The 27,769-nt window shown below is 43.0% G+C and overlaps 1 protein-coding gene across 3 annotated transcripts in view; it reads left to right on the top strand.

Annotated features, from left to right (window-relative positions):
* PAPSS1 (3'-phosphoadenosine 5'-phosphosulfate synthase 1) overlaps positions 1-27,769 on the top strand; it is a 51,085-nt gene that overhangs the window by 11,088 nt on the left and 12,228 nt on the right. For all 3 annotated transcript variants that reach the window (XM_035112135.2, XM_035112134.2, XM_060278490.1), the window contains exons 3-10: positions 439-674; positions 3,681-3,819; positions 5,230-5,348; positions 15,044-15,157; positions 15,807-15,918; positions 19,441-19,646; positions 21,280-21,415; positions 24,989-25,257. In XM_035112135.2, coding sequence (XP_034968026.2) covers positions 439-674; positions 3,681-3,819; positions 5,230-5,348; positions 15,044-15,157; positions 15,807-15,918; positions 19,441-19,646; positions 21,280-21,415; positions 24,989-25,257 — 1,331 coding nt within the window. The remainder of the gene's footprint in view (positions 1-438; positions 675-3,680; positions 3,820-5,229; positions 5,349-15,043; positions 15,158-15,806; positions 15,919-19,440; positions 19,647-21,279; positions 21,416-24,988; positions 25,258-27,769) is intronic.

The following is a 27,769-nucleotide window of genomic DNA, read 5'->3' as shown; positions in this document are numbered from 1 at the left end:
GATTTCTTGATGTTATCTTAAAGAGTGGATGCTTTGCTGATGAACTCTGAAAAAAATAGGAAGTGTCAAGATGAGTACCCATTTGTCTAGATAGAAAGAGGGAGGGTAACATTTTAGTGGGCCTCGTGTGACATTTCAAGAATGTTAAACCCAACATTTCAAGAATGTTAAGCCCCCACCCCCACCCCCAGATTTCAGGCATATACTTAAAAGCTGCAGGAGTTGTGTGGCCACAAGTGGAGTCCTAAGCATGCTAAACTTGGAAGTGTATCCCATTCATGTAGTTTATTTTGGAATGAACATGATAAATACTGCGTTTCCACTCTCCTAATTATCAGCCAGGCATGATTTTTAAATGTCAGTCCATCTATTGACTTTCATTGACTGGATCCTGTACTTTTTTGTTTTTGTTTTGTTTTTGCTTTAAAACTAATGTAGGTTTGTCTGGAGCTGGGAAGACCACAGTTAGCATGGCACTGGAGGAATACCTAGTGTGCCATGGCATTCCATGCTATACCCTGGATGGTGACAACATCAGGCAAGGCCTGAATAAGAATCTAGGATTCTCACCAGAAGACAGGGAAGAAAATGTCCGCCGGATTGCTGAGGTTGCCAAGTTGTTTGCAGATGCTGGCTTGGTGTGCATCGCTAGTTTTATTTCTCCTTATGCCCAGGTGAGCACCCCATGTCCTCATTTTACACCGAAATTGTACTGCGGCGTTAACCATTTCAAGAATATGGTCAAATAATCCTTCTTTTGTTGAATATGTTACATTTTGGCTGAGACTTAGGAGCCCCTTACACACATCAGAAATTGTATTTTTTCAGTGGGCGTCTTTGACCGTAATAATAAATTTTATTATTATTATTATTATTTTTTTTCAGTGGGCCTTATCTGCTCATCTGAAGGGGTTTCTCAGTAATCAGAAATGCCCTCTAAGGGGTGTTTGAGAGGCCATGGTGAGGACAAGCTTGGTGTACAGCCCTTTGTATCCTGTCCAGTAGATTCAGGTTACTATAAATTAAAAACAACTGAAATTAGCTATTAGACTTAGGAATGCTATAGAACAGTGGTTCCCAATAAGCTAAGTACTGCAGACTCCCTGTTTATCAAAAGCCAAGCCATGGACCCCCTACTTTTGAAAATGTTGGTATCTCTATGGTTGTTTTACTCATGTAAATGGCACAATGGAGCCCCTGGGTGGGATATGCAGATCTCTTGGGACCCACAGATCACCAGTTGGGAACTGCTGCTATAGAAAGGAAGACCTGTGGTGCAATTTATTTGCAGGTGTGTCAGTTCAGCTCACCAGAGGGTGCAGCTAAAAGCACTCGAGTACTCGGTCCATAGCCTCCTAAGTGAGAATCACATCAGAACATCAAAATCGGCAACTCCTTTCCACTTTGCTTAATGCTCTCTCTCTCTCTCACTCCAGGCAAAACTGACTCACACCTTAGTAGATACTGGCAGGGTGCAGGGTTAGCTTCCCTTTAAGTCAGATTTTTTTAATTTTTGTAAACTACTTTATTTAGAAGGCTTGGGGCAGGTGGCCACTAACATGGCGTCTGGTGTGTTTTTGCCTGTGTTGGAGAGCTTAAGATTTTGGACCTGCAAATGGTTAGGCAGGTAGTTAAACACAAAGGTAATACGGTGGAAGGGAAGCTGTCAGCGCCTTGCATAGGCTTGGGAATGGTGCAAGATAAATCTGAAGCAAGTTTTCACTGTCTTTCAAAACATAACCTCAGTCTTAGTAAGGCAGAATTTTAAAAACATCATTAGCATGGAGAAAATGGGCTTTTTAGAAAGAACATTGAATACCATATATTCAGTAACTAAACAACAACAACAACAACTTATTATTTATACCCCGCCCATCTGGCTGGGTTTCCCCAGCCACTCTGGGCGGCTTCCAACAGAAAAATGAAATAAAATAATCTATTAAACATTAAAAGCCTCCCTAAACAGGGCTGCCTTCAGATGTCTTCTAAAAATCTGGTAGCTGTTTTTCTCTTTGCCATCTGATGGGAGGGCGTTCCACAGGGCGGGCGCCGCTACCGAGAAGGCCCTCTGCCTGGTTCCCTGCAACTTGGCTTCTCGCAACGAGGGAACCGCCAGAAGGCCCTCGGTGCTGGACCTCAGTGTCCGGGCAGAACGATGGGGGTGGAGACGCTCCTTCAGGTATACTGGACCGAGGCCATTTAGGGCTTTAAAGGTCAGCACCAACACTTTGAACTGTGCTTGGAAATGTACTGGGAGCCAATGTAGATCTTTCAAGACCGGTGTTATGTGGTCTCGGCGGCCGCTCCCAGTCACCAGTCTAGCTGCCGCATTCTGGATTAGTTGTAGTTTCTGGGTCACCTTCAGAGGTAGCCTCACGTAGAGCGCATTGCAGTAGTCCAAGCGGGAGATAACCAGAGCATGCACCACTCTGGCGAGACAGTCCGCAGGCAGGTAGGGTCTCAGCCTGCATACCAGATGGAGCTGATAGACAGCTGCCCTGGACACAGAATTGACCTGCGCCTCCATGGACAGCTGTGAGTCCAGGATGACTCCCAGGCTGCACACCTGGTCCTTCAGGGGCACAGTTACCCCATTCAGGACCAGGGAGTCCTCCACACCTGCCTGCCTCCTGTCCCCCACAAACAGTACTTCTGTCTTGTCAGGATTCAACCTCAATCTGTTAGCCGCCATCCATACTCCAAGCCCATGTTACTTTCTAAACAAGTCATTTTCAAATCATGAGTTACAAAGCAGGCATTTTTTAACGATCATTTTTTTTTAAAAAAAAACTTTTTTAAAATACCAGTTTTCCTGTTTCACACTTAACATTAAGCTGAGATCCTTTGAAAGTAAACTCGGTAGATTTCCAACTCGCCCCACATGTGAACTGGGTGCTTTTTTCTGGCTCTCTGAGGCTCATTCACATTAATTTATGTGCAAACATTATCATTCAAATCTGGGCCTAACATTATGTGCAAACCAGCCTCCTGTGTTGCACTTTGGAAGTGCTGTGCTTGGAAAACTTCAGAAGTACAATTCAACTGCTGCTGATCCTCAGTCTCTTTCCCACCACAGCTCCATTTTTAGGAGTAGGCTGGGACTCACCACATCCACCCCAAAGGGGTGGGATGCTCACCACGGCAACTGTGGCAAGCATATGTTTAAGCTGGACATATAAAAACGCTACCTACTGTGCAAGTCTAAATCAGTTACTTGTTTTGTGTGCTTTGAAGGCCAGCAGTCATTCAAGCAGATACATATGATAACGTTTTCAATTAGCTTGATATGTAAGCAGCCGCTGTGTTTAATCATTAGACTTTGCAATGCCTTAGTGGGTTTCATTTCCGCCCACCTTCCGACATGGTACCCTCATGTAGACATAGCTCTGGTTCCCTGAAAATTGTGGTTTTGTAAATTGGGAGTCCGATTCAGCACCTTCCATGTGCGTCAGCACAGACTAGGTTTTCTCTTAACCATGGTTTGAAAGCCCTCTTCAAACTGATACTACACTCTACAGTGAGGATTTGTATTTGTTGTTGATACTGAGAACCAAGGTTACAAAGCCTTCTTGTGTCAACCGTGACTTGCATAGGTACACATTTAACTGGGTTGTTGTTTAACGTGTTACGTGGTGGAAAGTTTTATTTCTGCCATTGCTTTTCTCTTTGTTTCTTCTCAGGACCGTAACAATGCAAGGCAAATTCACGAAGTGGCAAGCCTGCCTTTCTTTGAAGTATTTGTGGATGCTCCATTGTATGTTTGTGAGCAGAGAGATGTGAAAGGCCTCTACAAAAAAGCTCGTGCTGGAGAAATTAAAGGTGAGCTTTCATGTCAAAGTTCTTTTATGGTGTCCCAACTGGGGCTGTTGGGCTATTGCCTACTGTACGAATAAGCTAATGACCAACAAAATGTAATGCAGGACATTTGCTCTCTGTAATACTAGGGTACAGAAAAGTATTTTCTTACTTTAATATCTTGCCTTTTTTAAAAAAAACATGGAGCCCAAGGTGGCATAGATGTAGTTCCCAAGTGGCCACCTACCCAGGTGCTGACCAGACACACACCTGCTTAGCTTCAGAAAAGTGGTGGTCTCATATGCTATGTCTAAGCATATATATGGGATAGAGACACAACCCAGTAACATTGCAAAGAATGCAAATGGAACCATACTTAATTGTCTAACTATTGTTCATTTTCCCAGAGAGCAAAATTATTGATTACTCTGGCTATTGTTTACTCTGGATACAAAGCTGCTTTTTAAAATCCAGTATCTTCTCTCAAACTGCACATGCCCAACAAGATATGTTGTCTAAGTGTGTGTGTGTGTGTGTGTGTGTGTGTGTGTGTGTGTGTATATATATATATATATATATATATATATATATATATATATATGCAGTGTATATGTTGTTGTTGGTTAGTCATTTAGTCGTGTCCGACTCTTTGTGTCCCCATGGACCAGAGCACGCCAGGCACTCCTGTCTTCCACTGCCTCCCGCAGTTTGGTCAGACTCATGTTCGTAGCTTCGATAACACTGTCCAACCATCTCGTTCTCTGTCGTCCCCTTCTCCTTGTGCCCTCAATCTTTCCCAACATCAAGGTCTTTTCCAGGGAGTCTTCTCTTCTCATGAGGTGACCAAAGTATTGGAGCCTCAGCTTCGGGATCTGTCCTTCCATTGAGCACTAAGGGCTGATTTCCTTCAGAATGGATAGGTTCGGTCTTCTTGCAGTCCATGGGACTCTCAGAGTCTCCTCCAGCACCATAATTCAAAAGCATCAATTCTTCAGCAATTAGCCTTCTTTATGGTTCAGCTCTCACTTCGATACATCACTACTGGGAAAACCATAGCTTTAACCATACAGACCTTTGACTGTGTGTGTGTGTGTGTGTGTGTGTGTGCCCAGAAGTGAAAGAAAATTTGAAATTACTGACGTATCAGCCTGCACAAGCTTTCCTTGTAACTCTGATATTCCCTGTTCAAAAATGTGCTTATGATCACACCACAGAAAGACATTGTCTTTGTCCACAAGTAGATTTACAGTGAGACAGAAGGACCCTTTTAGTTACAGTTCAGTAATTATTTTGGGATGGACCAGTAAAGACCTGGAATGTTGGATGCAAGCAAGCTTTTCAGATAAGTAGCTGGAATAACATATTACAGCCCATCTGAGAAGACCCACCTGAAAAGCAGCCTTGTCCTATGTTCTGTTTTTCCCCCCCACTCAGGTTTTACTGGTATTGACTCAGAGTACGAGAAACCTGAAGCCCCCGAGTTGGTCCTCAAAACGGATTCCTGTGATGTCAATGACTGCATTCAGCAAGTTGTGGAACTTCTGCAAGAGAGGGTATGGAGTCTTGTAGTGCTGACTTGTAAACATCTTGTAAAGTTGCCGGCTTAATATTCACTGCACATGTAAACAGGCTTATTGTAAAGTAGGGGGTGCAACATTTCGTCCCTTACTTGGTTAGATTCATCGATTTGAAAACTTCCAATTGAATGGCAATTCCTGTGTATTTTCCAAGAACAGGTAAAATGTGTTCCTCTCTTCAGAAATGTGGTTTTATTAATATGCAGGATTCTGCAGATCTACTCAATGCAAACTTACACCATTAATCAAGTTAAGTTTCGTTGCCATTCTTAACCCTGTTTGAGGGTAGAATTCATAATAGTGCTAAGAATATTGGGTAAGAATATTGTCAATGCAAACATTTCTACTTGCCCAGTGGAGTGATCCCCACTTTCCTCCCTCATGTGCTTTGCTGGGGGGGGGGGTTCTTCCCACTCTCCAAAAAGGGTTTGGTGGAGGGGTGGGGGAAGCCCTGATGTGGTAGCAGAGGTCCTGGCACTGACTTCTGCTAGTGGAATGGGGTAGTTGAATCTGGTGAAATGCAAAATTAGTCACGCTCGAGTGTAAAACGCCTAAAACCAACACAGTGGGTCTAATTCTATTGGGTGATACCCAGCAATTTATATCTTGCATCAGTGAGCAAACAGTACTTCACCCGCCTGACCTCAAATATTTCAGTCTTCACAATTTGACAGGAAAAGGGACAGCAAAAGATAAAACTTGTCCCTCTTGTAATTGGATCATTTGAGGGTGGAGGGAGGAGTGCATGCATGAAAGTGTCTAATAAAGGAATAGCTAAGAGCTTTGCAAGAGGAAAAGTTGTTCCGTTCTGAAATGGTAATTCCCAAATGGCAGGTTGTAGCTGCTACCGTGAGTTGCCAGCTGTGAGTGGTTCAGAGATCATAGTGGAATTGCTTGAATGAAGAGAAGTGGGGAATGAATACGCAGAGCATCAATAAAGAGAGACTCTACGGCAGCACTCTTACTTTTGGGAACTCCCTTGCCCCCCTGTCTTAAACGGAAATGAACTACCTGTTTTTTGTTCTCGTTTCACTGTGAGCGAATGAAAAGAAAAGAAAAAAGAAAGGCATGTTGCTGTCCTTTTTTTGTACGTTTCTGCTACATTAATGCACATTAGCAGAATCACTTTTTTACTTTGTAAGTCGTGGAGCTCTGTGAGATCCTTATCACGGAAAGGAGAAAGCAATTGGGGCTTGTATATGGCTGCTAGAACATAGTTTAATTGCGTTTGGCTGGTCCATGTGGAGGCTCCCATTGGGTACCCAGTGGGGATCCAACAGTAAACAGTAATTACTTTTCAACTTTTTGCAGTTATAAGCTGCCTTGAGTCCCAGTCTGGTAAATAACCACCACCTAGATAACTTCAATAGGTAAAGGTAAAGGGACCCCTGACCATTAGGTCCAGTCGTGACCGACTCTGGGGTCGCGCGCTCATCTCGCATTATTGACCGAGGGAGCCGCCGTATAGCTTCCAGATCATGTGGCCAGCATGACAAAGCTGCTGCTGGCAAACCAGAGCAGCACATGGAAACGCCGTTTACCTTCCCGCTGCAGCGGTTCCTATTTATCTACTTGCATTTTGATGTGCTTTCGAACTGCTAGGTTGGCAGGAGCTGGGACCGAGCAACGGGAGCTCACCCCGTCACAGGGATTCAAACCGCCGACCTTCTGATCAGCAAGCCCTAGGCTCAGTGGTTTAACCACAGCGCCACCTGGGTCCAAATCCCCCGGTTTGTTACTACTGTGAAAGCTACCTTACCTCCACTGTTGGAAGCGGTATGCTTCTGGATATCAGTTGCTGGAAAACTCAGGAGGTGAGAGTGTGGTTGCACTTGGTAGCTAGTTGTGGATTTCCCATGGGCATCCTAAAGAGGGTGTTGGACTAGATGGCCAGCTTGCAGGTTATGTTCTTACAACTTACTGGAGATTTTCAAAGGCATTTAAGAATTAACCCCCCCAATCCCCCCAAAAGTCAGTGAATTCACCTAAACTCTCAAACTGCTGGTATTCCTAGTACCATTAGTAATCCAGTTTATTTTGTTGTATACATGCATTAGCACTTCCATTTGATGCTGCTGAGTCAGCTTTCTGCTGATGCCTCAGTTGCTTTTTATTGAAATAAATTTCATTTCGCACCATTTCAGCTCCAGAGCCAATGTGCCAGTATGAAAGACTCCCTGTTTTTGCTTTGTGCTTCTTAAATGGGTTTTGACCTGTGCGGCCATGATGGTTCTGCCTAGAGACCGCTCATGTTCCATTTTGTTTCTCTTATTGCAATGGAAAGAAGATGACATGTTTTAAACTCCCCAGCAAGTATTGCAATTTGGACCCAAAGGAGAGAAAGCAGTCAGTTTTGGACGTATCCTGGAACAAATGTTCTCAGCTGAGTTATAAACGTGCTTTTCCTTTGTTTTGTCACTCAAAATAAATGGTTAGGTAAAGTGTCTCATAATATTTCTCATTGCTGTCATGTCAGACTTGGGTGAAATATGGTCTCTGTGTAATTGATACACCTCCTAGGATGTAGCATCCTGTAACTCGCCATTTTTCAAATGAGCATTGTTCACCTGGCTCCATCCACATAGAGCTCTAGCAGATTCCTCACCCAGCCAGCTGTCCAAAATGACTTGTGCTGAGTTGTGTGCATTCAAGTGAAACAGTTGGAAACTACTTTTCTTGGAGCCTTTTCAAAAACCCTTCATAAACAGGTTGTCATTCAAATGGTAAATAAATGGTACATTGGGACACCAGAATGCAGAAAATTGGAAACTTTCAAATGCTGCCTCCCTGTTTATAGGAACATAGGACATACCCAGCTCTTTCTGGGGAGGCTAGGAATTGAGTTTGGGACGTTCTACATGCTAAGTAGATGCTTTATCCTTGAGCTATAGCCTTAAAGTAAGAAACCGTGGCTCACAAAGAGCAGTCAAACCAGAAAAGTTTTCTGCATTGCAACAGAAGTTTAAATATTTATGCCCCAAAGACACAATGTTTTTCTCATGTGACCAAACAGAATCAGATCATTCTGGCTGATACTAGTGGTTTTAAGCATTTCTGTATTGTGGCCTTTGACTTCTTTTGGACACAGTTTGCAATGTGAAATGTTCATGGCTATTAAGCAGCAGGCAACATCCTTGCTACGGAACAAATCCTTTGCAATTATTTATTTCAATTTATATTCCACTTTCAAAGGAGCCCAAAAGAGGTTGATTTAACTAAATCTAGGGCTTTGTTCATGCAATGTTGTGCATGTCACCTGGTGTATATATAGTACAGCTAAGTTCATTATTCTAGTTACCTCTGTAATGTCCATTCTGTAATCTTCCTGTGGATATGCACTTGATTCAGGCAGTGTTAGAATTTTGTTAGGCTCTGGATAGCTGTTAAAAAGAAGTTATCTCATGTTGCTGCATTCAGTTTTAGTGGGTGTGATAATAAGCATCTGTTGGTTCCTAGTCCTGAATAATGAATGAATTAATATTGACTTAACAGCTCATTAAAGTGAATAACATTACACATAGCATTGCAGCTATGTATATAATAGAATACTATCTTTTTATGATGGGGTGGTTTTGCATTTTCTGACTAGTGATAAATGCATTGGTATGTCCAACAATCGCAGTGAAATGTGGAACAATGTTAAGATACGTTTTAAAAGAAACTTGGAAACACATACACTAAGTCAAAGTGTACTAACTCGAAGTTACCAACATGAGTCTGACCAAACTGCGGGAGGCAGTGGAAGACAGGAGTGCCTGGCGTGCTCTGGTCCATGGGATCACGAAGAGTCGGAAACGACTGAATCACAACAAAGTCGAAGAACAGAAGCCTTGCCACCCCACCCACCCTATGTACCCTGTTAGCAATTGAGCCATGCCGGGGGGCCAGGGGTCAAACTGGTCCCACAGGGCAAATTGCGATTGCTCTCACAAACGTGTAGAACAACACACACAAGTCAGTAAATAAGGCTAAACGGCTTTATTTACATATAAACAGGTGGGAGCTCTACATTATGGCTCCCTCTCTCTGGCATCACAGCCAGTAAAGAGAAAGAAGAAAGGAGACAACAGTCCCACTTCAGGAACAGGAGTAAGACAAACATCCTGTCTACGTCACATCCACTCTGTGGGAACAAAACACATACAGTCATATGATAATCCTATGACTGCAGACGGGGAATGAAACCCTCCAACTCTTCCCCCCTCTTTTCTTCCCAAACTTAAACCGCATGCAACACTAACGCCTCACAACAAATGAAACTGAGCTGGAGAAAACAAAACTTGAGAAAAGAGACAATGCACGTATTTTTTCTTTAATAAAAGTTGCATTAAAAAAACGCTTTGAAAAAAGCACAGGCTTCACCACTAGAGGGCTTCCAAACACCACATTTTTCACCGAGCTGTATGTGATTCCTAAGAGATGAGGTTCTTGCCTCTGTTTTTAATCTAAAGTGATGTTTTAAAAGTTGTATCTGTACTAGATACAGGATCATTAGATTTACTAATGCTATAAATTACTTGAATGTTTAGCCTTTTCATGTAGTCACGGTTGAATGTTCTGAAATGTATTTTGTGCCCGTGCACAAGCTTCTCAGCCCAAGTAGTGTTGAGATGCTGCTGGTGTTTGCATCTTGGGCTAAGGGTGAAAATGCAAGTATGTACGCTGATTGTGCCTTGTGTGTGTTACATTTATGGCAGTCGAGATAGTAGACTTCTGCAGTAGTCATGCAACATGACTTGATTCCCACGTTTGGAACAACTTCATAAAGTGTAAAAGAAAAATGCTTTAGTAATTTGCTAAAATGCTTCCTAAACTGACTTGCCTCTATGCTTGTTCTTTTACTTTCAATGACAACGAAGGAGCTTTTAACAGAATGCTCATTCCTAGCAGTTTGATTGGAAACACTCTTTAACTAAAGCTATTTTTTTTTGTTTTAAAACAAGGCACACCACATATTTAGATGCCGTCTCTTATCTGCCTTCCCCATAGGCTTTCTGGCTTATACTTTATAAACATTTTAAGATAGGCTTGTAGTGTTCATAAATAAAGCATGCCCCATGTGAAAAACGACTGTGCAAATGAATTCCTTTTATTACATTAAAAAACAACTTCGTTAAAATGCTTTAAAAAACAACTTCGTTAAAATACTTCAAAAAACAACTTCGTTAAAATTCTTTGTTTCTAAAACTTTTACCCATGACTACGTATTTCTGCAAAATAGCAGACAATATTTTTAAGGCAGCTTATTTATAGACTTTGGCTATTAGGCGTTATGAAGTAAAGAAAGTAGTATTAATTTCAAAATAGACATAGAGTCTTGCAGTAAAATGATTCGACTTCGTTGTTAACTAAACGGGTTCCTTGTCTGTTAAACCTGAGGAATATTTGTTCTCCGAAGCTGACTGACATCTTCTGTACACACACTAAAAACAAGAGATATTTGCATCTCTGCAAGCACCGAAGAGTGTAATGTATGAATCACTGATGCATGAATCTTGGATATGCTTGGATCTGCGTGCTCGAAAGTTCTTTGAATGACACCGATCTGGCTGTGACTGGGACTTGTGTTAACTGTGATTCATATCCATTTTGTTTTTGCAGTTACAATGGGGGTTCAGAACCAGTTTTAAGTGTCCAATCTGATCCTTATCATTGTAGCTTATCCTAGCACCCCCCCTTTTTTTTGCAAAGACTGCCCCTAAATATCCCCTGCTTCCATAATTCTTTGGGGAAGGATACAGCATCTGATTTGCATGCAGAAGGTCTCGGGTTCAAGATCTGTCATCTCATTGCATTCATTCCACTTTTAATTTGTAATCCATCTTTCTATATTACTGTACACAAGGCAGTTTACAAGCTGAAGATCGCACAACTTACAACAATCTGATCCGATACAGAAATGTCATAATAAAAACATAACTTTAAAATGAACAACTTATATGAAATAGAGTATTATTCAATAAATCATTGGAATATAATAGTACTGTACACAATAAAATTAAATCTCAGCAAATAAACAGAAATTCACTCTTAAGTGCAATAAATAATTTCTAAACTATAATAAATAAAAATAACAAGTTGCAGTGCATAAAATAACACTGCAAAGCAACGACACACACAATCTACCTACCTACCTACCTACCTATCTATCTATCTATCTATCTATCTATCTATCTATCTATCTATCATCTATCTATCATCTAATCTCCCTGAACTCCAGGTTGGGCTGGGAGATAATCTCATCTGAAACCCTGGAGAGATGCAGCCTGTCGTTGTAGACAATTCTGAGCTCATTTGAATGGTCTGACTCAGTGTGAGGCATAATCCTGCATTTCTGTGGATGCAAACTTTTACACACTTAACCTGAGAGCAAGCCCCATAAGCCTCCACTGTTGGCCTGTAGGTTCATATTTTTTCTTTAGTATTTTGGTGCAGATCCCTAGGACGCCATCCTATGGTGTTAGTTACAGAGATCTAGATTGTGGTGGTGGTGGTGGTGGTGGTGTCAACAGCCCAGCCAAAAACAGTATGTGCTTCATCTGAGCCAGTTACCTCCTGGACTTTCCTGTTGGAAAGGCAGATGGTTTGGCCACTTTTGGACAGAGTTACCAAACAGTAGCCAAGGAAGACCCCTGCTGGCCTCTTCTGTGGGAAAGGATAGGGCAAAGAGAAGCTTGCCAGCTTGACTCCTCTGAAGTGAGGCATGCTAGTCATCCTAGGTCAGGGATTGCTATCCAGCTGATTGGAGCAATCCATGCTTACATCCTGCAGGAAGGTTTGTTGCTTGCCAAAGGGCTACACCACAGTCACCAGGGTCACTGAAAAAATATTAAAACTTGGGTTCTTGGGAGTAAGGGCCCATGAAATAAGCATGGACAAATTGCCATTTAAAAACCCTTTAGAGACATTGAAACTGGCCTCGGTTACTGCTTTCTTCCTAAATCTTTTGCAGCCGTTATTCTTAACAGTTATTAATAAAATAAAAACTAATGGAACATACCACTACCATTGTAAAGTCAGCAACACTGCTTACCTTTGGTCCTGACAGTAGATTCCTTTCTGTGCAGTATTACCGGTATGTACTGTATGTGTACAGAACAAGTTAAAGCTGCCCAGATGCTATGAACTGAAATCTGAGTGGCAGGGTGTTTGCTTTCATTTTGTTAGTTTCTAAAATATTTTGGTAGATGCTCTTTGGATAATCAGTCGCTGTCTATATACAGCCCATCATCTTCCTTCTACAGCAATTGCTGTTTCCTCTGGGAAAGAATTAACATACAAATTTTTGAACGAGGCTCTCATTGAGCTGTTTTCTCAAACTATGCTAATTAGGTTTGGATAGAAGAATCCCCTGTACATCTAGTTACTGAACCTTTTGACAGATTCCAAGCATATTGGTGTAGATGTTCCAGCCTGCCCATTACTTGTGAGGAATTGAAGAATTTAGGAGCAGACTTGGGTTTGTGTTAAGTCTTTTGAATGGTTGCCTTATTTTAAGAGCCCCTGCAGTATATTCTTCCAGATTCAGAATCAAAGCATGATAGACTTTCCTTTTTTTTAAGCACACAGAATTTTGGGCAGGGGGAGGGTGGGACAAAGAGTAGATTGCTTAAGCACCAATCTTTAAACATGTTTTAAGTTACTTATAGCATTTGGAGACGTCATTGGCGAGAAATTTAACTTTGCGGTGACTCTGTCACGTTCTTTTCCCACTCAAATGTTGTTCTGGTTGTCTGTGTCCTCTGTGCTGTCTGGCAAATGCTGAACTGCACTGTTTTTTAGTTTTTTAATTCAAAATGTTCCAAACCAGGCACCACATTTGTATTGTCTTCTGCCCTGCTTTTAAGACCTAGCTGTGATGAGTTTGGGCCATCCCACAGTAAGAAAGGGGAGGACAAATTTATCGCTGTATAAGGTTTCGATTAGAAAGTGGAGGAAGGACAAATGATTCTTAGTTCCTTTGTTGCTGCTTTGTCGTCCCTCGTGAAGTTGGAGGAGGAGGAGGTACAAAGGGGAAGGTGTATAGCTGTATGGTTCTGTCCATCAGTTAGGAGAACGAATGTCTCCCTGTGCAGAGTAAGCAGCAACAAAGGAAGTATGAGTCTCCTATTCTTTTTTTCTATCCTAGTGTACATTGTTCCATCAGTTTTGTCAGTGGGGTTGCTAGTGCAGGTTGATAACGCTGGGGGAGCAGATATAATTGGACAACTGCTTCTTTTTCTACCATTCATTCAAGGTAGGGTGCGCATAGTTCTTCCCCTCTTCATTTTATATTCCCAACAGCCCTTTGAGGTAAGTTATGATGAGAGACTGTGATTGGCCCAGAGTCACTCCATGAGCTTCGTGGCCAAATGAGAAGGGCTTTCTTTCCGCCGGAACTCACCAGAACTCAGTTCTGGCACCACTCAGGTGGGCGCCTTCGCCATTGTAAAAGAACCTCTTTTTCTAGAAAAATAGCACTGCACGTGAACATTTGAACACTGATCTCCCAGGTCTTAATCTCAACACTCTTAACCATTAACCATTAATAGGTCTGGTTGAATGGCCACTTTTACTGTAGGGATGGGAAGTTGGTTTCCTACTTAGGCTCCCAATTCTAGGACACCTCCTTTTCCCTGTGTATATAACTTGTTTCCATTTATCTAGGCCTCCCCCTTCTTTTTTCATCAGATTACAGTGGAACCTCGGTTTATGAATTTTCGGTTTATGAACGCCGCGGACCCATCTGGAACGGATTAATTCACTTTCCATTACTTTCAATGGGAAAGTTTGCTTCAGTTTATGAACGCTTCAGTTTAAGTACTCTGCGGACCCGCCTGGAACGGATTAATCCACTTTCCATTACTTTCAATGGGAAAGTTCGCTTCAGTTTATGAACGGTTACTCCGCGGACCGTCTGGAACGGATTAATCCACTTTCCATTACTTTCAATGGGAAAGTTTGCTTCAGTTTATGAACGCTTCAGTTTAAGTACTCTGCGGACCCGCCTGGAACGGATTAATCCACTTTCCATTACTTTCAATGGGAAAGTTCGCTTCAGTTTATGAACGGTTACTCCGCGGACCGCCACTTTCCATTACTTTCAATGGGAAAGTTCGCTTCAGTTTATGAACGGTTACTCCGCGGACCGTCTGGAACGGATTAATCCACTTTCCATTACTTTCAATGGGAAAGTTTGCTTCAGTTTATGAACGCTTCAGTTTATGAACAGACTTCCGGAACCAATTGTGTTCATAAACCGAGGTACCACTGTATGTACATTCTTGTGAAGAAAGTAGGGCCGAGCCTTTCCTTGGCTGAGAGGTCAGTTCAGCCTTTTTTGGCTATAAGGGGAGACAATGAAACCTCCTAATATAGGGCAGTATATAAATTCAGTAAATAATAATAATAAAATGACAATGCAATCTAAACCAAATCTATCTTGTTGAATTCAAAGGGACTTAACTCTCAGTTAACTCCAGAATGTTTTAGAGCGGCTGCTGGATTTTTCAGCGATGTGAGATGATAAAGATGTTTCTGCAGATAACTTGAATGGCAAAAGCACTAGCATAAATACAGGTTACAGCTAGTTTTAAAAGGCAGCAGGCTGCTGACCTGCAGCACCACCATTTGATATGTAGCATATAAAATAATAATACGTAATTTTAAAAACTTTCGCCTTTGTCTTTTAGGACATTGTACCAGTGGATGCCTCTTACGAGGTTAAGGAGCTGTATGTGCCTGAAAACAAACTTAAATTGGCCAAAACAGATGCAGAGTCTTTACCTGTCCTGGAAATAAACAAGGTAATACAGGTTTGCAAAGGCCACAAAAGTATTTTTACTTGTCCAGATAGAACCTGTGTTATTTGTGGCATATTGATCTCCCAGTCGTGCAAAAACTGTTTTGCCTTGGAGTCTTCTCTTGCTCACCTCTTGTGATCGGCTGAGTAGCAATTTGCACGCTTGAGATAGCAGGAATTGGGTTCTGTTTCCATGATTCAATTTCAGACTATAATTCTGATTATTCTGCCTTTCAGCCATAAGTCTATCCCCCTCCCCCCCGCAATGTGTCAGTGCTTTGGGACAAATTGCCTTACTTTAGGAAGTATCTTGTTGATATCATTGAACTGGCCAATTTCCCCTTTCTAACTAGTCTACCACTGTATCCAGTAGTTTAATATAATCACATTTTTGAAGTCTTCAGTATGCTATGCATTTTCCCCCTTTCCCACTTCACTTTACAGATTTATGCCTCTGTTTTAATTGGTTAACTTCTCTTTCTGCAGTCCTGCATTTGACTGTTGACCCCTGTGGCATTCATGCAACTTCATTGAGCCCTTGTTTGTTAATGACTGCTTGTCGCTGTTCATCCCTCTGAGCAGCTGCGTCTAGAGATGCAGTAAAGCAGTGATGGGGAATCTTTGGTCTAATACTATCAACTTTCCTGTTTTAGCTGGATATGCAGTGGGTACAAGTCCTGGCAGAGGGCTGGGCAACACCGCTGAATGGCTTTATGAGAGAGAGAGAATACTTGCAGTGCCTTCATTTTGACTGCCTGCTTGATGGTAAGACACCTTGAAATTTGCATACAGCAGTATCAATTTCTGTTGGTCATGTGGATAATCATTTCGTTTAATCCTTTAAAAACATAGTTTGTCATAGGCCCAGTAAAAAATTCTCCTCTCCAGGGTTTACCCAAGCAATCGGACACTGCGCCTGCACTTGACTGATTTCCCCCCTTACCTTTTCATTTCTCTCTTGTGTTATGGGGCACCAGGGGGCAGGGCAGCTGGTTGCAACAGGAGGGGGAGACTCCCTGGATTCTTCAGCAGCCTGTCTCGTCTGTTTCCTGGTCCCCCTCCTCTCCTGCCTCTGAGTCTGGTCTGCCTTCTGCCACAGTCTCTTCCTGCTCACTAAACGCTGTTGCCCCTTCAGTTTCCGACATCTCCTCCCCGCCAGTTTGCTCCATCTTCTTTCTCTGACCTTACACCATTGTCCCCCCACCAATCCCCTGGTTCTGAGCCTTGTTCCCCCTAGGGGCGTCCCTTGGAGGTTCCCCAGCTGGTGCTTCCCACCTCTCCTCTGCATCCCGCCAGACCATGACATCACGTATGGTTGAAACTACATACGTGAACTTCATGTAAGATGCGCGCGCGCACACACACACACACACACTCAACACACACAACTCCCTGTCACATAGAATATATATGCACATGCTTAAATATATTTATATACACACACATATTTGTTAATTTATTTTGTGGACTAGTAGGGACAAAAATAATAATCATCTAGATATCATTGCTGAAAGGAAAGCTTTTTTAAAAAAAGAAGGAACCTGCCAGGAGACCAGGGGTCGTAGTGAGTTTCATAAAGGAGTGAGAAACATGCAAGAGAAGAGCTAATATGTCAAATGCATGGATAGCCATCTGCAAAACATTTACTCTACAAATATTATAACCTTGTATACTAAAATTTGTTTCTTTATTGGAAACAAATGTAGTTCTAAGAATTCCAGGTAATAGCTTCCCGCAAGCATAAAATCAACTGGCAATCGTTGAAGCTTGAAGTGATAAATGCAGAATGTTTCTTTGTAAGGAAATGGATATTTAAAACAAACCATGTATTGTTGTAGGGTCGCCATGCATTGCAGCAGGCTGTTGGGTGTCGAATTCGCAAGACATGGACAAAAATGCCATGTTCCAGATTAATTTTGTAGGAACTCCCTATTAATATGTGCACAGGCTTTTTCAGCTTGAACCATAAGTTTTGTCAGTGTTACAGTAGGTTCATATTTTGGAGTGCTGTTCTTATTATTAACATTGATTCATTAATTGCCTTCTAAGTCAGTGTTTCCCAAGCTTGGGTCTCCAGCTGTTTGTGGACTACAACTCCCATAATCCCCAACTAGCAAGACCAGTGGTCAGGGATGATGGGAACTGTAGTCCAAAAACAGCTGGCGACCCAAACTTGGGGAAATACTGTTCTAAGTGAAGGAGCCTGCCTGATGCCGGAAGGCAGTGTTTTCTAAAGTGTAGGAACTGCCACAATGAAAGATTGATTTATTACAACTCCAGAACAAATGCTATGTGGCCATGCCAGTTCTGCGGATTGAAGTGGCTGAATGGGTATATATGTACTTTAGCATAGTACTTTTGACATTTGAGAGATTATTGCATTATTCCTACTCATTTTTATGTGCGTTGCTAACCACCTTAGTAGAAGTAATACTGGAGAATGGATTGCATAAGTAAAGTAAGTGTGTCTGTGTTTATACCTACCCCAGCCAAAATGTAAACTTCCTTTTATTTTCTCAAAATGCTTCAGTGGGTGCTTCCAACTTTTCTGCGGCAGTTGGGTATCTCCTAGTTTCCAATCTTGTGGATCACCAGAAGGAAATATGTGCCTCTTTGCCCCAGGCATTATTTGCTTCAACTGCATGACAACAGGGCAATTTCAAGACAATATGGCAGGGACAGTATTGGGAACAGTCGTGTGTGCCCTACTCAATTATGGAAGAGCTGGGACTTCGCTAAGTGTTTCCTGTTAAGTTGGTGGGTTTTCCCACAAGGCACGTTTCCTGGGTGTAGCTGTGAATTGATGGCGTCGCAACTCTTCCAGAGAACTAGGAAGCATTGCAATGCCGGCCCGAATGCCGCATGTGTTTGGAGAGTGCAATTGCTATTTGCTTTGCAGTGAGAATGAATGTTAGAATGAGAGAGTCTAATGTAGTGATGGGCAACCTTTAGAGCCTGGGGTGTCAAAATTCGCCAGAAAACTGAGCATAACTCGGGTGGTGTGTCACTTCGAGAAAAAAACCATAATTTCGCGATATTTATAGTTTAAATAACAAAAATGTATAATTGTAATATAAAGGTAAAGGGGCCCCTGACCATCAGGTCCAGTCGTGTCCGAGGGAGCCGGCGTTTGTCCGCAGACAGCTTCCAGGTCATGTGGCCAGCATAACAAAGCTGCTTCTGGCAAACCAGAGCAGCACACGGAAACACCGTTTACCTTCCCACCGGAGCGGTCCCTATTTATCTACTTGCACTTTGATGTGCTTTCGAACTGCTAGGTGGGCAGGAGCTGGGACCGAGCAACGGGAGCTCACCCCGTTGCAGGGATTCGAACCGCCGACCTTCTGATCAGCAAGTCCTAGGCTCTGTGGTTTAACCCACAGCGCCACCTGGCGCTGTAATTGTAATATATAACTGTATTTAATAAACCAAAAACTAATTATTTAACCTAACCTAACCAAAAAACCCTTATTTATCACAAAGTGCCCAGAGTTGTTGAGCTTTTTTGGGGGAGCTGCTGACCAAAGTTTTGGAGGTTTTTGGGGTGTGTGCAAAAGTTGCTTTGCTTTTTTGGGGGGATGCCCCAAAGCTGTTGTGCTTTTTTGGGGGGGAAAGAGAACAGAAATAAATTACGAATAATACCTTCGCTGGAACTAACACGCAGCACCGACATAGTCTGCCAAAGCGCCAAAAGACCAGCACAGGACGGGTTAAAAAATGAACACTGTTACATCCAGTCATCGTCTGCCAAAGCGCCAGAAAAACAGCACAGAAAGGGTTAAAAAACAATCTCTGGCTACCAGCAACAACAACAACAACAAAAAAGGATCCGGGTTTTAACAGCGGAGACAAGTAGACAAGCTATAGTGTGAGGAGGAGCGGGAGAACAAAGGGGGGGGGGAACAACAGCGCAAATGGGCCGATGGGGCGCGTGCCAGCAGTGAGGGCTTTGCGTGTCACATCTGACACGTGTGTCATAGGTTCGCCATCACTGGTCTAATGCAGCTTGATTCTGTCTTCCAGCTCGGGGCAAGGGATCTCCCACTTGCACTCACAATATACCTGTTCCTTGGTGCCTTTACCTAGATACCAGTATGGAGAGGTAAAAAAATTCTGCAAAGGATTCCCGAGACAGGCCTATATCTCAAGTGAACCCAAGGCTAGGTAGCCATGCTATGCATTAGGAAAGGGCGGGCTCTCAGAACAGTAGGCTTTTAAGCACGTTTTTTACCAGGACACCTGGATGACAACTACCATTGCGTTGCTTCTTCTTTTTTCACCCTGCAGGGGGAATCATTAACCTGTCAGTGCCTATAGTGTTGACAGCCACAACGGAAGACAAGGAGAGACTAGATGGCTGCACAGCTTTTGCTCTGCTGTATGACGGTCGCCGTGTGGCTATTCTCCGCAATCCAGAGTTCTTCGAGCACCGGAAAGAGGAACGCTGTGCCCGCCAATGGGGGACAACGTGCAAGGACCACCCTTACATCAAGGTAGCCTCTTTTGCAAGGCTTGCTAACCTGAAGCCCTTACTGAAGTTCCACACAAAAGTGCCAGGAATAAGATTCCAATCTTCCCTAGCAAATTCTCTCTCCCGTTTGGTACAGCCGACTGCTTGTGGACACATTCTGTGGCCGTTCAGAGCATGGAAGCCTGTCTCGGATGATTCTGTGTGCACATATAGATAGATATGTGACAGAAACAGATTTAGGACGAGCCCTGTAGTCTGCCAGGGAAGATCAGAGAGAATTTTGTCCTCTCCTGTGGTTTATAAGTGTAGCCTTGTGTGCGAGAGACATAGAGGAAGCACAGCAAAATGAATTACTCAGCAGTGATGACAGGAAAACAGCTGGCTGCTCTGCCTGAGGGCTTGGCTCAGTCGGATCAGAATATTTAGAGCCCAGTCTTCAAGTTGTTGATTTTTTTAATTTAAAAAAATGCTATGTTAATGGTTAAATGGCCCTAATTCAGGTCATAGTTCAAATTCTTAAACAGGGTAGCATGCCAGTTTTGCTGCAGGCAGGCATGCTTAGTCAAAAGTGGATTTTGTGGGGCTGGGGAAAAAACATCATGACGGCGGGGGTGGGGGTGGGGAGAGAACTGCCTCGCTGCATCTATGGGGCAGGTGGGGAACTGAGTTTGTCCCATCCCCCCACCAACAGAACGAATGCTCTGCCCCAACCACTAGTTGCCCTAGGTCTGGGAAACATAATCTGGTCAGAGGAGCAACACTGTAGGATGAGTTGCAGAACTTGTATTCAAGGAAGACAGAGAGAGAGTCTGGCGCAATGGTTAGAGTGTCACACTAGGATCTGAGAGAGCAGGGCTCAAATCCCCAATCCGCCACGAAGCTCACTTGGTGACTTTGGGCCAGTTGCTGCTTCTCATCCTAACCTACCTCACAGGGTTGTTGTGGGGGGTTGAATGAGGAGCGGAAAACCATGTACAGCACCTCGGGCTCCTTGGAGAAGAAAGTGGGATATAAATGCAGTTAATATATAAACAAACCACCAACAGTTTGGCCCCAAGTGGACACAAAGGCCTGTTTCCAACTCACTCACCATTTTTGTTACGGCATTGTCAAACTGGTCTCCTTCCTCTCCATTTCTCCCACCCCCACCCGCACCCTAATTCCCTTGTACTGTATATGTTTTCTTTTTAATTTGTGAGCTTTTTTATTTTTAAAAGTGAGTTATTTTGGGAAAAGTTGGATGAAAATAAATATGTAAAGTATAGTTTGGGGCGATGGCGCCAGGCGCATATAGCAGCTCTGTTGCAAACTAGGTGAGGGCATCTCGAACACCCCCTTAAGTAGTCTTAAAGTGTCAACAGAGGCTCCTGATCAATTTCTGGGCCCAATTCAAGGTGCTTGTTTAAAACGCCATAGTCCTGTTGGATCAATCAAAGGCATCTTGTTTCCGATAGTGGCCAGCTACTCCTGTTCCCAGCAAGTGGCCTTAAGTGGTATGTTGTCTCTGATAGCAGAGCAGAATTCAGTCATTGTAACTCTTATTGATAGCAGTGCTCAATCCCCAAATCTGAAATTCAGAATTAAAAGCAACTAAGACAAATTGCAGGAATAGTGTTGCATGCTGTTGAAACAACTCCCTTCCTTGAATTTCCCAGATGGTCATGGAGCAAGGGGATTGGCTTGTGGGCGGCGATCTCCAAGTCCTTGATCACATTTACTGGAATGATGGCCTTGACCAATACCGTCTCACACCTGCTGAACTAAAGCAGAAGTTCAAAGACATGAATGCTGGTAAGTTATTGCATGAAGAGGGGTGGCGTGAAAGAGAGCGAGAGACAGAGAAATTCATTTCCCGCTGCCCAGAAGCTCGCTAGCAATGTCTCTTTCAGCAAAGGGCAGCACAGTACCAGTGGGATTTTACTTTATTTCCCCCTTTTTGTTTTGAACAAAACACAATTTCTGTGATTGCAGTAGCGAAGGACTGTGGTCAAAGTAGTTCTGAAAGTGTTTGCTTGCCTTCCAAAAATAGATTGGCGGTGGTAACAACTTCTCAAACACCTTTGTTGATTGTGTGTGCAAGTTTTTCTGCACCTTTTAAAAGACTTGCCAGGTAAATCCCAGTGTGTAGTGAATCCCATGATCTCTCTCAGTACTTTGACTGTTTTGCCTTTGTTGAATTGTCCTAGATTTTCTTGTGAAAGCAAAAAAAAAAAAAAAAAAAAAAGGTTCTTGCAAAGGAACAACCCACATGTGTCTCACAGGGAACTCAGAGTGCGATGAAAGGTATTACAGTTTTTCTGAAAAATTAGTTTTGGGAATAGTTTTGCTAGCTTCACAGCCGAGTTAAGAAACCCACAGCCTGTTAGGTTGTTTGTTTTGTTTTCCATTTTTGTGTTTCGTGTTAGAGAAATAAGGAACAGACCAAGCAGTAATAGTCTGGCAGCTGATTGTTCTGTGCTGTTTTAGCTGGGGTAGCGAGAGCAGCCTCCTGTACAACACTCAGAAGGGTGCTTGGGGGAAGGCGGCTGAAAACAGAGGCAGGAAAAAAAAAAGAAAACCAATGTTCTTCTTTGAAATAACCAAATTATAATAGGTAGGACTACAAGCTTCATATGGGAGAGAGGCGGGTTAAATTTCCATCGGCAAGGTTGATTTTTAAGGGTGAACTTTTTTCTTTGAATTTATTTTGGCCCTGAGATATTTCTTTAATAGGGTAAAAAGGCATGGCAGCATATGTGATGCCATTGTGCTAAAGTGTTAGGTTTTTGGAAGACAGTACTTTTAGAGTTACATAATTATCACTGGTAATTCATTCACCCGAGTTAGCTTCATTAAATATATTTCAGAGTCAGAATGCAGATATCTTATTTAAATCTCTCATTGCTTATCCACTGTTGGCCCGGTTTTGGAAGGGGTATCCTTACCAAATTGAATTAATGGAGCTTGGCCTGATGGAGAAATTGAACAACAAAACAGGGTTAGCTCATGAGCGAGACACAAGGACTCATTTACAACTGACTACATGAATAAGGAAAAAAATCCTGATTTTTTTTTTTAGACATCCAGACTTTATGTTGTTGTTCTGTGTCTTTAGACTGCTGATTGTGTATTCTTGTATTTTCACAATAATTTTTGTTAAGGGCCTTGTGTGTTAATTTCCCCAAAAGTCCATAAAGTTAATCTTTTAAAAAATAGAAAAAAGTTCTGTGCGTGTGTTTGCAGTGGGAAGGAACTTCTAGTAATGAGTAGTACTAGAAAACATTCTCTAGAATATATTGGACCTAAAGTTTTGCTACTGTACTGTTAGTTTTACTTAAACTGATCAGCTCATTCAATCGGTTAGAGCAGGCACCCCCAAACTGCGGCTCTACAGATGTTTTGGCCTACAACTCCCATGATCCCTAGCTAACAGGACCAGTGGTCAGGGAAGATGGGAATTGTAGTCCAAAACATCTGGAGGGCCGCAGTTTGGGGATGCCTGGGTTAGAGCTTTGAGTAGACAACATGGGGCACCCCAGATGTTCTTGGACTACAGCTCCCATGATCCTTCACCACTGGCCTTGCTGGCTGGGGCTGATGGGGAGTGGGGTCCCATCTGCATGGAATGTCATTAGCTGCCCCGAGCTAGAAATTAGATAATGAAATTTAAAACCTTCCGTTGTCTTAAAAAGAAGCAACTTGACATTTACAGATCTTGAGTAGCTTGTTTGGAAAAACCAAACATAACACGAGAACTGAGCTGCTGCACTTTTCTGTAGTAAAAAATGAACAGCGAGTATAAACAGGACTTGTTATACTTGGGTTAAGAAAACTGAGGCTCTAGTCCAGTGATAGCAAGTCATGTGGAAAGAGATTTCCATGCGTGGCGAAGTTGAAGTGGGAAAACACACCCACCCACACCCACACACCCTCTCCATTATGAAAGGGAGGGGCTTCGCCCTATGTAGTGACTGATTCTTGCCAGTTTTGGTAACTTCTAAAACATGTTTAGGGCAAGGGGGCAACTCGGTGCTCCTGTTTGGGGTTGGCTTTTTTGTGGTACGCCTATAACGCATACAGAAATTCCCTTGATTCAAGGGAATATGTTGATCGGCCGAGCCTCTTTTGATTCTTAGTTTTGCCACTCTTTTATTTTCAGCCATTTATCTCATTGAGAGCTATTTAAATATCCCTGCCAGAGCTCTCATCGCTCAGTTGACAGCATTGAGACATTGCATGGCCAGTGATGAGATGCGGCAGCCCTGTGCTTCTGGGCTGCCATTTGAAGGATCCTTGGCGCCAAACGCAGGTGACAATAGCGCTGGAAAAATGTCATATGATTGTAGAAAATGCCAGGCAGCCAGCCACTGGCTGAGACTTTAAATATTCCCAGTAGAAGTACAGCCCTGTGTAGTAGAGTTCATTGCAGCAGCTTTGTTCTTTGATCTCTCAAATGCTTGGCACAGCCAAGCGGACAGTTGTGTTGACGTATCTCTCTTCTGTCGTCTGGCAGAGTTCCTGTCACCCACCCACTCCTCTCCCAGCAGCATTGGGAGCGAAGCCTTTCTGCAAATGATAGACCGTGCAAGGTCTGAAACTGAGGCCTATAGAACATTGCAGGCTGCTTGCCGCTGACGGCTTCTGCCTGAATCAATAACCGTCAAGCACAGGGGTTCCCAACAAAATTTTCTCGAGGACCCCTCATCGAGCCACTATTGTGACAAGGACCCCCATTAATTCCTAATCCTAAAATTAAAAAGTGAGAGCCAAATTAAGAGTCTTTTTATATTTTATAATCGGTTCGAGAGTCACTGACTTACTTGCTTGAACATCAAATGCATTATCTTCCTCTTCATCTGTAGGCCTTTGTCGTTTTAACGAACCACTTTTTAACCAATGGTCCATTTTTAACTACGCGAACTGTAGCTTCCGCGAAAAACAACGCTTTGTTTACAAACACTACTGTTTTGCAAAGAGGCAGCGCGCGCTAGGGAGGAGGGAGGGGAATGGAGAAGACAGGGTACCTGCGCAGTAGCGCACAAATGAACCCGACGCGCGCAAAGCATCTTGGGGAGGTGAGCGTTAGTAGAATGCGCGCGCTGCCTCTTGGCAAAACAGTAGTATTTGTAAAGCGCCACCTAATGGCATACAGCAGAACTACTGCCTCTATCTAATTCTAGTTTTGCGCTAGACTCCGCTCATGCAGGAAGCGGCCAAAACAAAAAATCTGTTATCATACGAAATATATTTAATATATTTTTTTATTCTAATAGCATCTTGCGGACCCCTCTGGCATAGCTCGCGGACCCCTGGGGGTCCCCGGACCACCTGTTGGGAACCACTGGTCAAGCATATTGACATCTCTCTCTCTTTCTCTCTCCTTAGACGCTGTCTTCGCCTTCCAGTTGCGCAACCCTGTGCACAGCGGACATGCCCTGCTAATGCAAGATACTCATAAGCAGCTTCTGGGTCGAGGTTACAGGCGGCCAGTCCTCCTTTTGCATCCTCTGGGGGGCTGGACAAAGGACGACGATGTTCCTCTGTCGTGGCGAATGAAGCAACATGCAGCAGTCCTGGAGGAAGGGATATTGAACCCAGAAACAACTGTGGTGGCCATATTTCCTTCTCCCATGATGTATGCTGGACCAACTGAGGTATAATGAGTTGTGTGTTTCTGTTCTTAGTTTGTCCCAACTGATTTCCTGATGTTCGTTTGTCAATGCGGCCGCCTTCAGAGACAACCACTACACTACAAAAAACCCTTGCGCGGTGGTTGCGCTGCGAGGAGTTTCCAGAGTTTGGTTTCAAGGCCTTAAATGGGAGGTCCTTCAGAAACTTCCTGTTTACACTTAAAGGGGCTTGTTGTGCCATCCCTTCCTCTCCGCTTTATTTCAAAGGCCTTATGAGTGCTCTTTAACAGGTTGAATCGTGGCCAAAGCAGAAAGAGCTGGGTTCTCTTCTTATTCCAATGTTTTTCGTCTGATCTACATGGAGTTGAGGAAAACAGCTGAGAAGGGAACGTGCTTTTGGCAGGCTCCTTGACTGAGCAAATGGCTTCGAGGCATGACATGCAGTGCTATAAAGATGCCTTTCTTTCAATCTGCGATTTAGAAATGTTTGAGTTGCTTCATGATGGGGATTAGCTTTTTTATACCCTATTGCCATTTTGCATTTTGTAAAGCTTTTGAGGTCGTTTCACTTCTTTTGCCTCTCCTAATTTCTTAAGGTCCATTTGCTTTTAGGCCATTTACCTTGCTTGCTGGGGTGGTGCTGGTGGAGAGTAAAAGGCATGCAGAAGGCAGAACCACCTTATTCCCAGGATTCAGGTGAAAGATATCCTGCCACTTTTTTTTGATGATCTTTCTAATCTGTGCCCTGTCCGTATTTTGAAAGAGTCTCTCACTTGATGGACTCTTCAGCCTAGGGGAGAAGACTGGACTAGGGTGAGGTATCATGTAGGATAGTAAACTCTACTTGGGACGTCTTCTGTCCAGGGAAATTCTACTGAAAAGGTGCTAAACTCATAGCGTCAAAGCTGTGGGGTCTTGCATTGTTAGCTAGTTATCATGCCCTTTGTGTGTGTCTAGATGTTCTAAAAAGGTGTCTGCCTCAAATAACTGCAGTGGGAGCTTTGCAAAAACTCAAAACAGAAAACTATAATCTTAAGGATTCTGATACTTGGGCAATGCAAGTGTTTTTTTGTGGAGAATTCCATCCTTTGGATCTCTGGCATCTTCGTTTCAGGCTTTCCTTTTCAAGACTTCCCTTATCTCCATTTTGCATTCCTAAAATGCTAGTTTATTCTTGGAAGAGCACTGCCAATGCATATTTTCAACACTTCACACTATGGGCTGCAATCTGGAACAGGGGTTGGTTAAATCCTGTTCACTACAATGGAAACAGATAACATGCCCGATCCCTTCACTACTGGCCGTATTTATTGTGTTTTCCGAAAACTTTGCATGTGAACGTGCTTTCCCTTGTGGGCTTGAGATGTGCGTCTGGAGAAAATGGAAGCAAGGAGCTGAACAAAACCTGTACACACTGTTTTCAGTCATGGATGCAAATAAAAGAAAAAATGTTCCTTAATTTATGCCGCGTTTTTCAATGACCTCAGAAAACCACTTGCCAATAGTGTGTTTTAGACAACTAATAAAATACAACTCTTCCTTTAATCATTTTCTGTAGGTCATTTGGAAGACATTGGTACCAGATTTGTTTCTGTAGCACAAATGACTTGCAGAACAACAGACAGCTGCTAAGCCAATATGGTTATCAACTGTCTGAACATGGTTTCCCAGTCAGTAAAGATTTAATGGACATGTTTTGTTAGTCTCAATCTGACATTTATTTATTTTTTCAAACGCCTTTAAAAACAAGCTTTTTATGGGGTGCTGTCCAATAAGCTAGGAAATTGTGTTTGCAGCCTATAGGTTTATTACCTATATGATAGCAAAGGATATGTTTGAAAAGTACAGATACTTTTGCAGGAGCGGGGTTGGGGGAAATCCTGAATGCTAAAATCATTGGGGAAGATCAGTGCATAGCGGCTTGTGTCTAACACTGCTTTACTATCAGTCTTTTGGAAAACAACCTTGATAATAAACCTTATTGATTTTTACCAGTAGGATGGGAATCTTGCTTCCTTTGCCTCGTTGTTGTTGTTTAGTCATTTAGTCGTGTCCGACTCTTCGTGACCCCATGGACCAGAGCACGCCAGGCACTTCTGTCTTCCACTGCCTCCCACAGTTTGGTCAAACTCATGTTCGTAGCTTTGAGAACACTGTCCAACCATCTCGTCCTCTGTCGTCCCCTTCTCCTTGTGCCCTCAGTCTTTCCCAGCATCAGGGTCTTTTCCAGGGAGTCTTCTCTTCTCATGAGGTGGCCAAAGTATTGGAGCCTCAGCTTCACGATCTGTCCTTCCAGGGAGCACTCAGGGCTGATTTCCTTCAGAATGGAGAGGTTTGATCTTCTTGCAGTCCATGGGACTCTCAAGAGTCTCCTCCAGCAAACCTAAAGCAAATAATTTTCCAAATCTGCCCTAAACACCCAGAGCTGGAGTGGCACAGCTGTGCATCAGTGTTTAAATAGGATATACGGTACTGGTGTAGAGCAAACTCCTAAAAGTTTGGGATAACAAGGGAGGGGGGGGGAAACCACATGTTT

This window comes from Zootoca vivipara, chromosome 9, assembly GCF_963506605.1.
Source record: "Zootoca vivipara chromosome 9, rZooViv1.1, whole genome shotgun sequence".
Taxonomy (NCBI): Eukaryota; Metazoa; Chordata; class Lepidosauria; order Squamata; family Lacertidae; genus Zootoca; species Zootoca vivipara.
The sequence above is the reverse complement of the archived record's forward strand: the minus strand, read 5'-3'. Positions and strand labels throughout refer to the sequence as shown.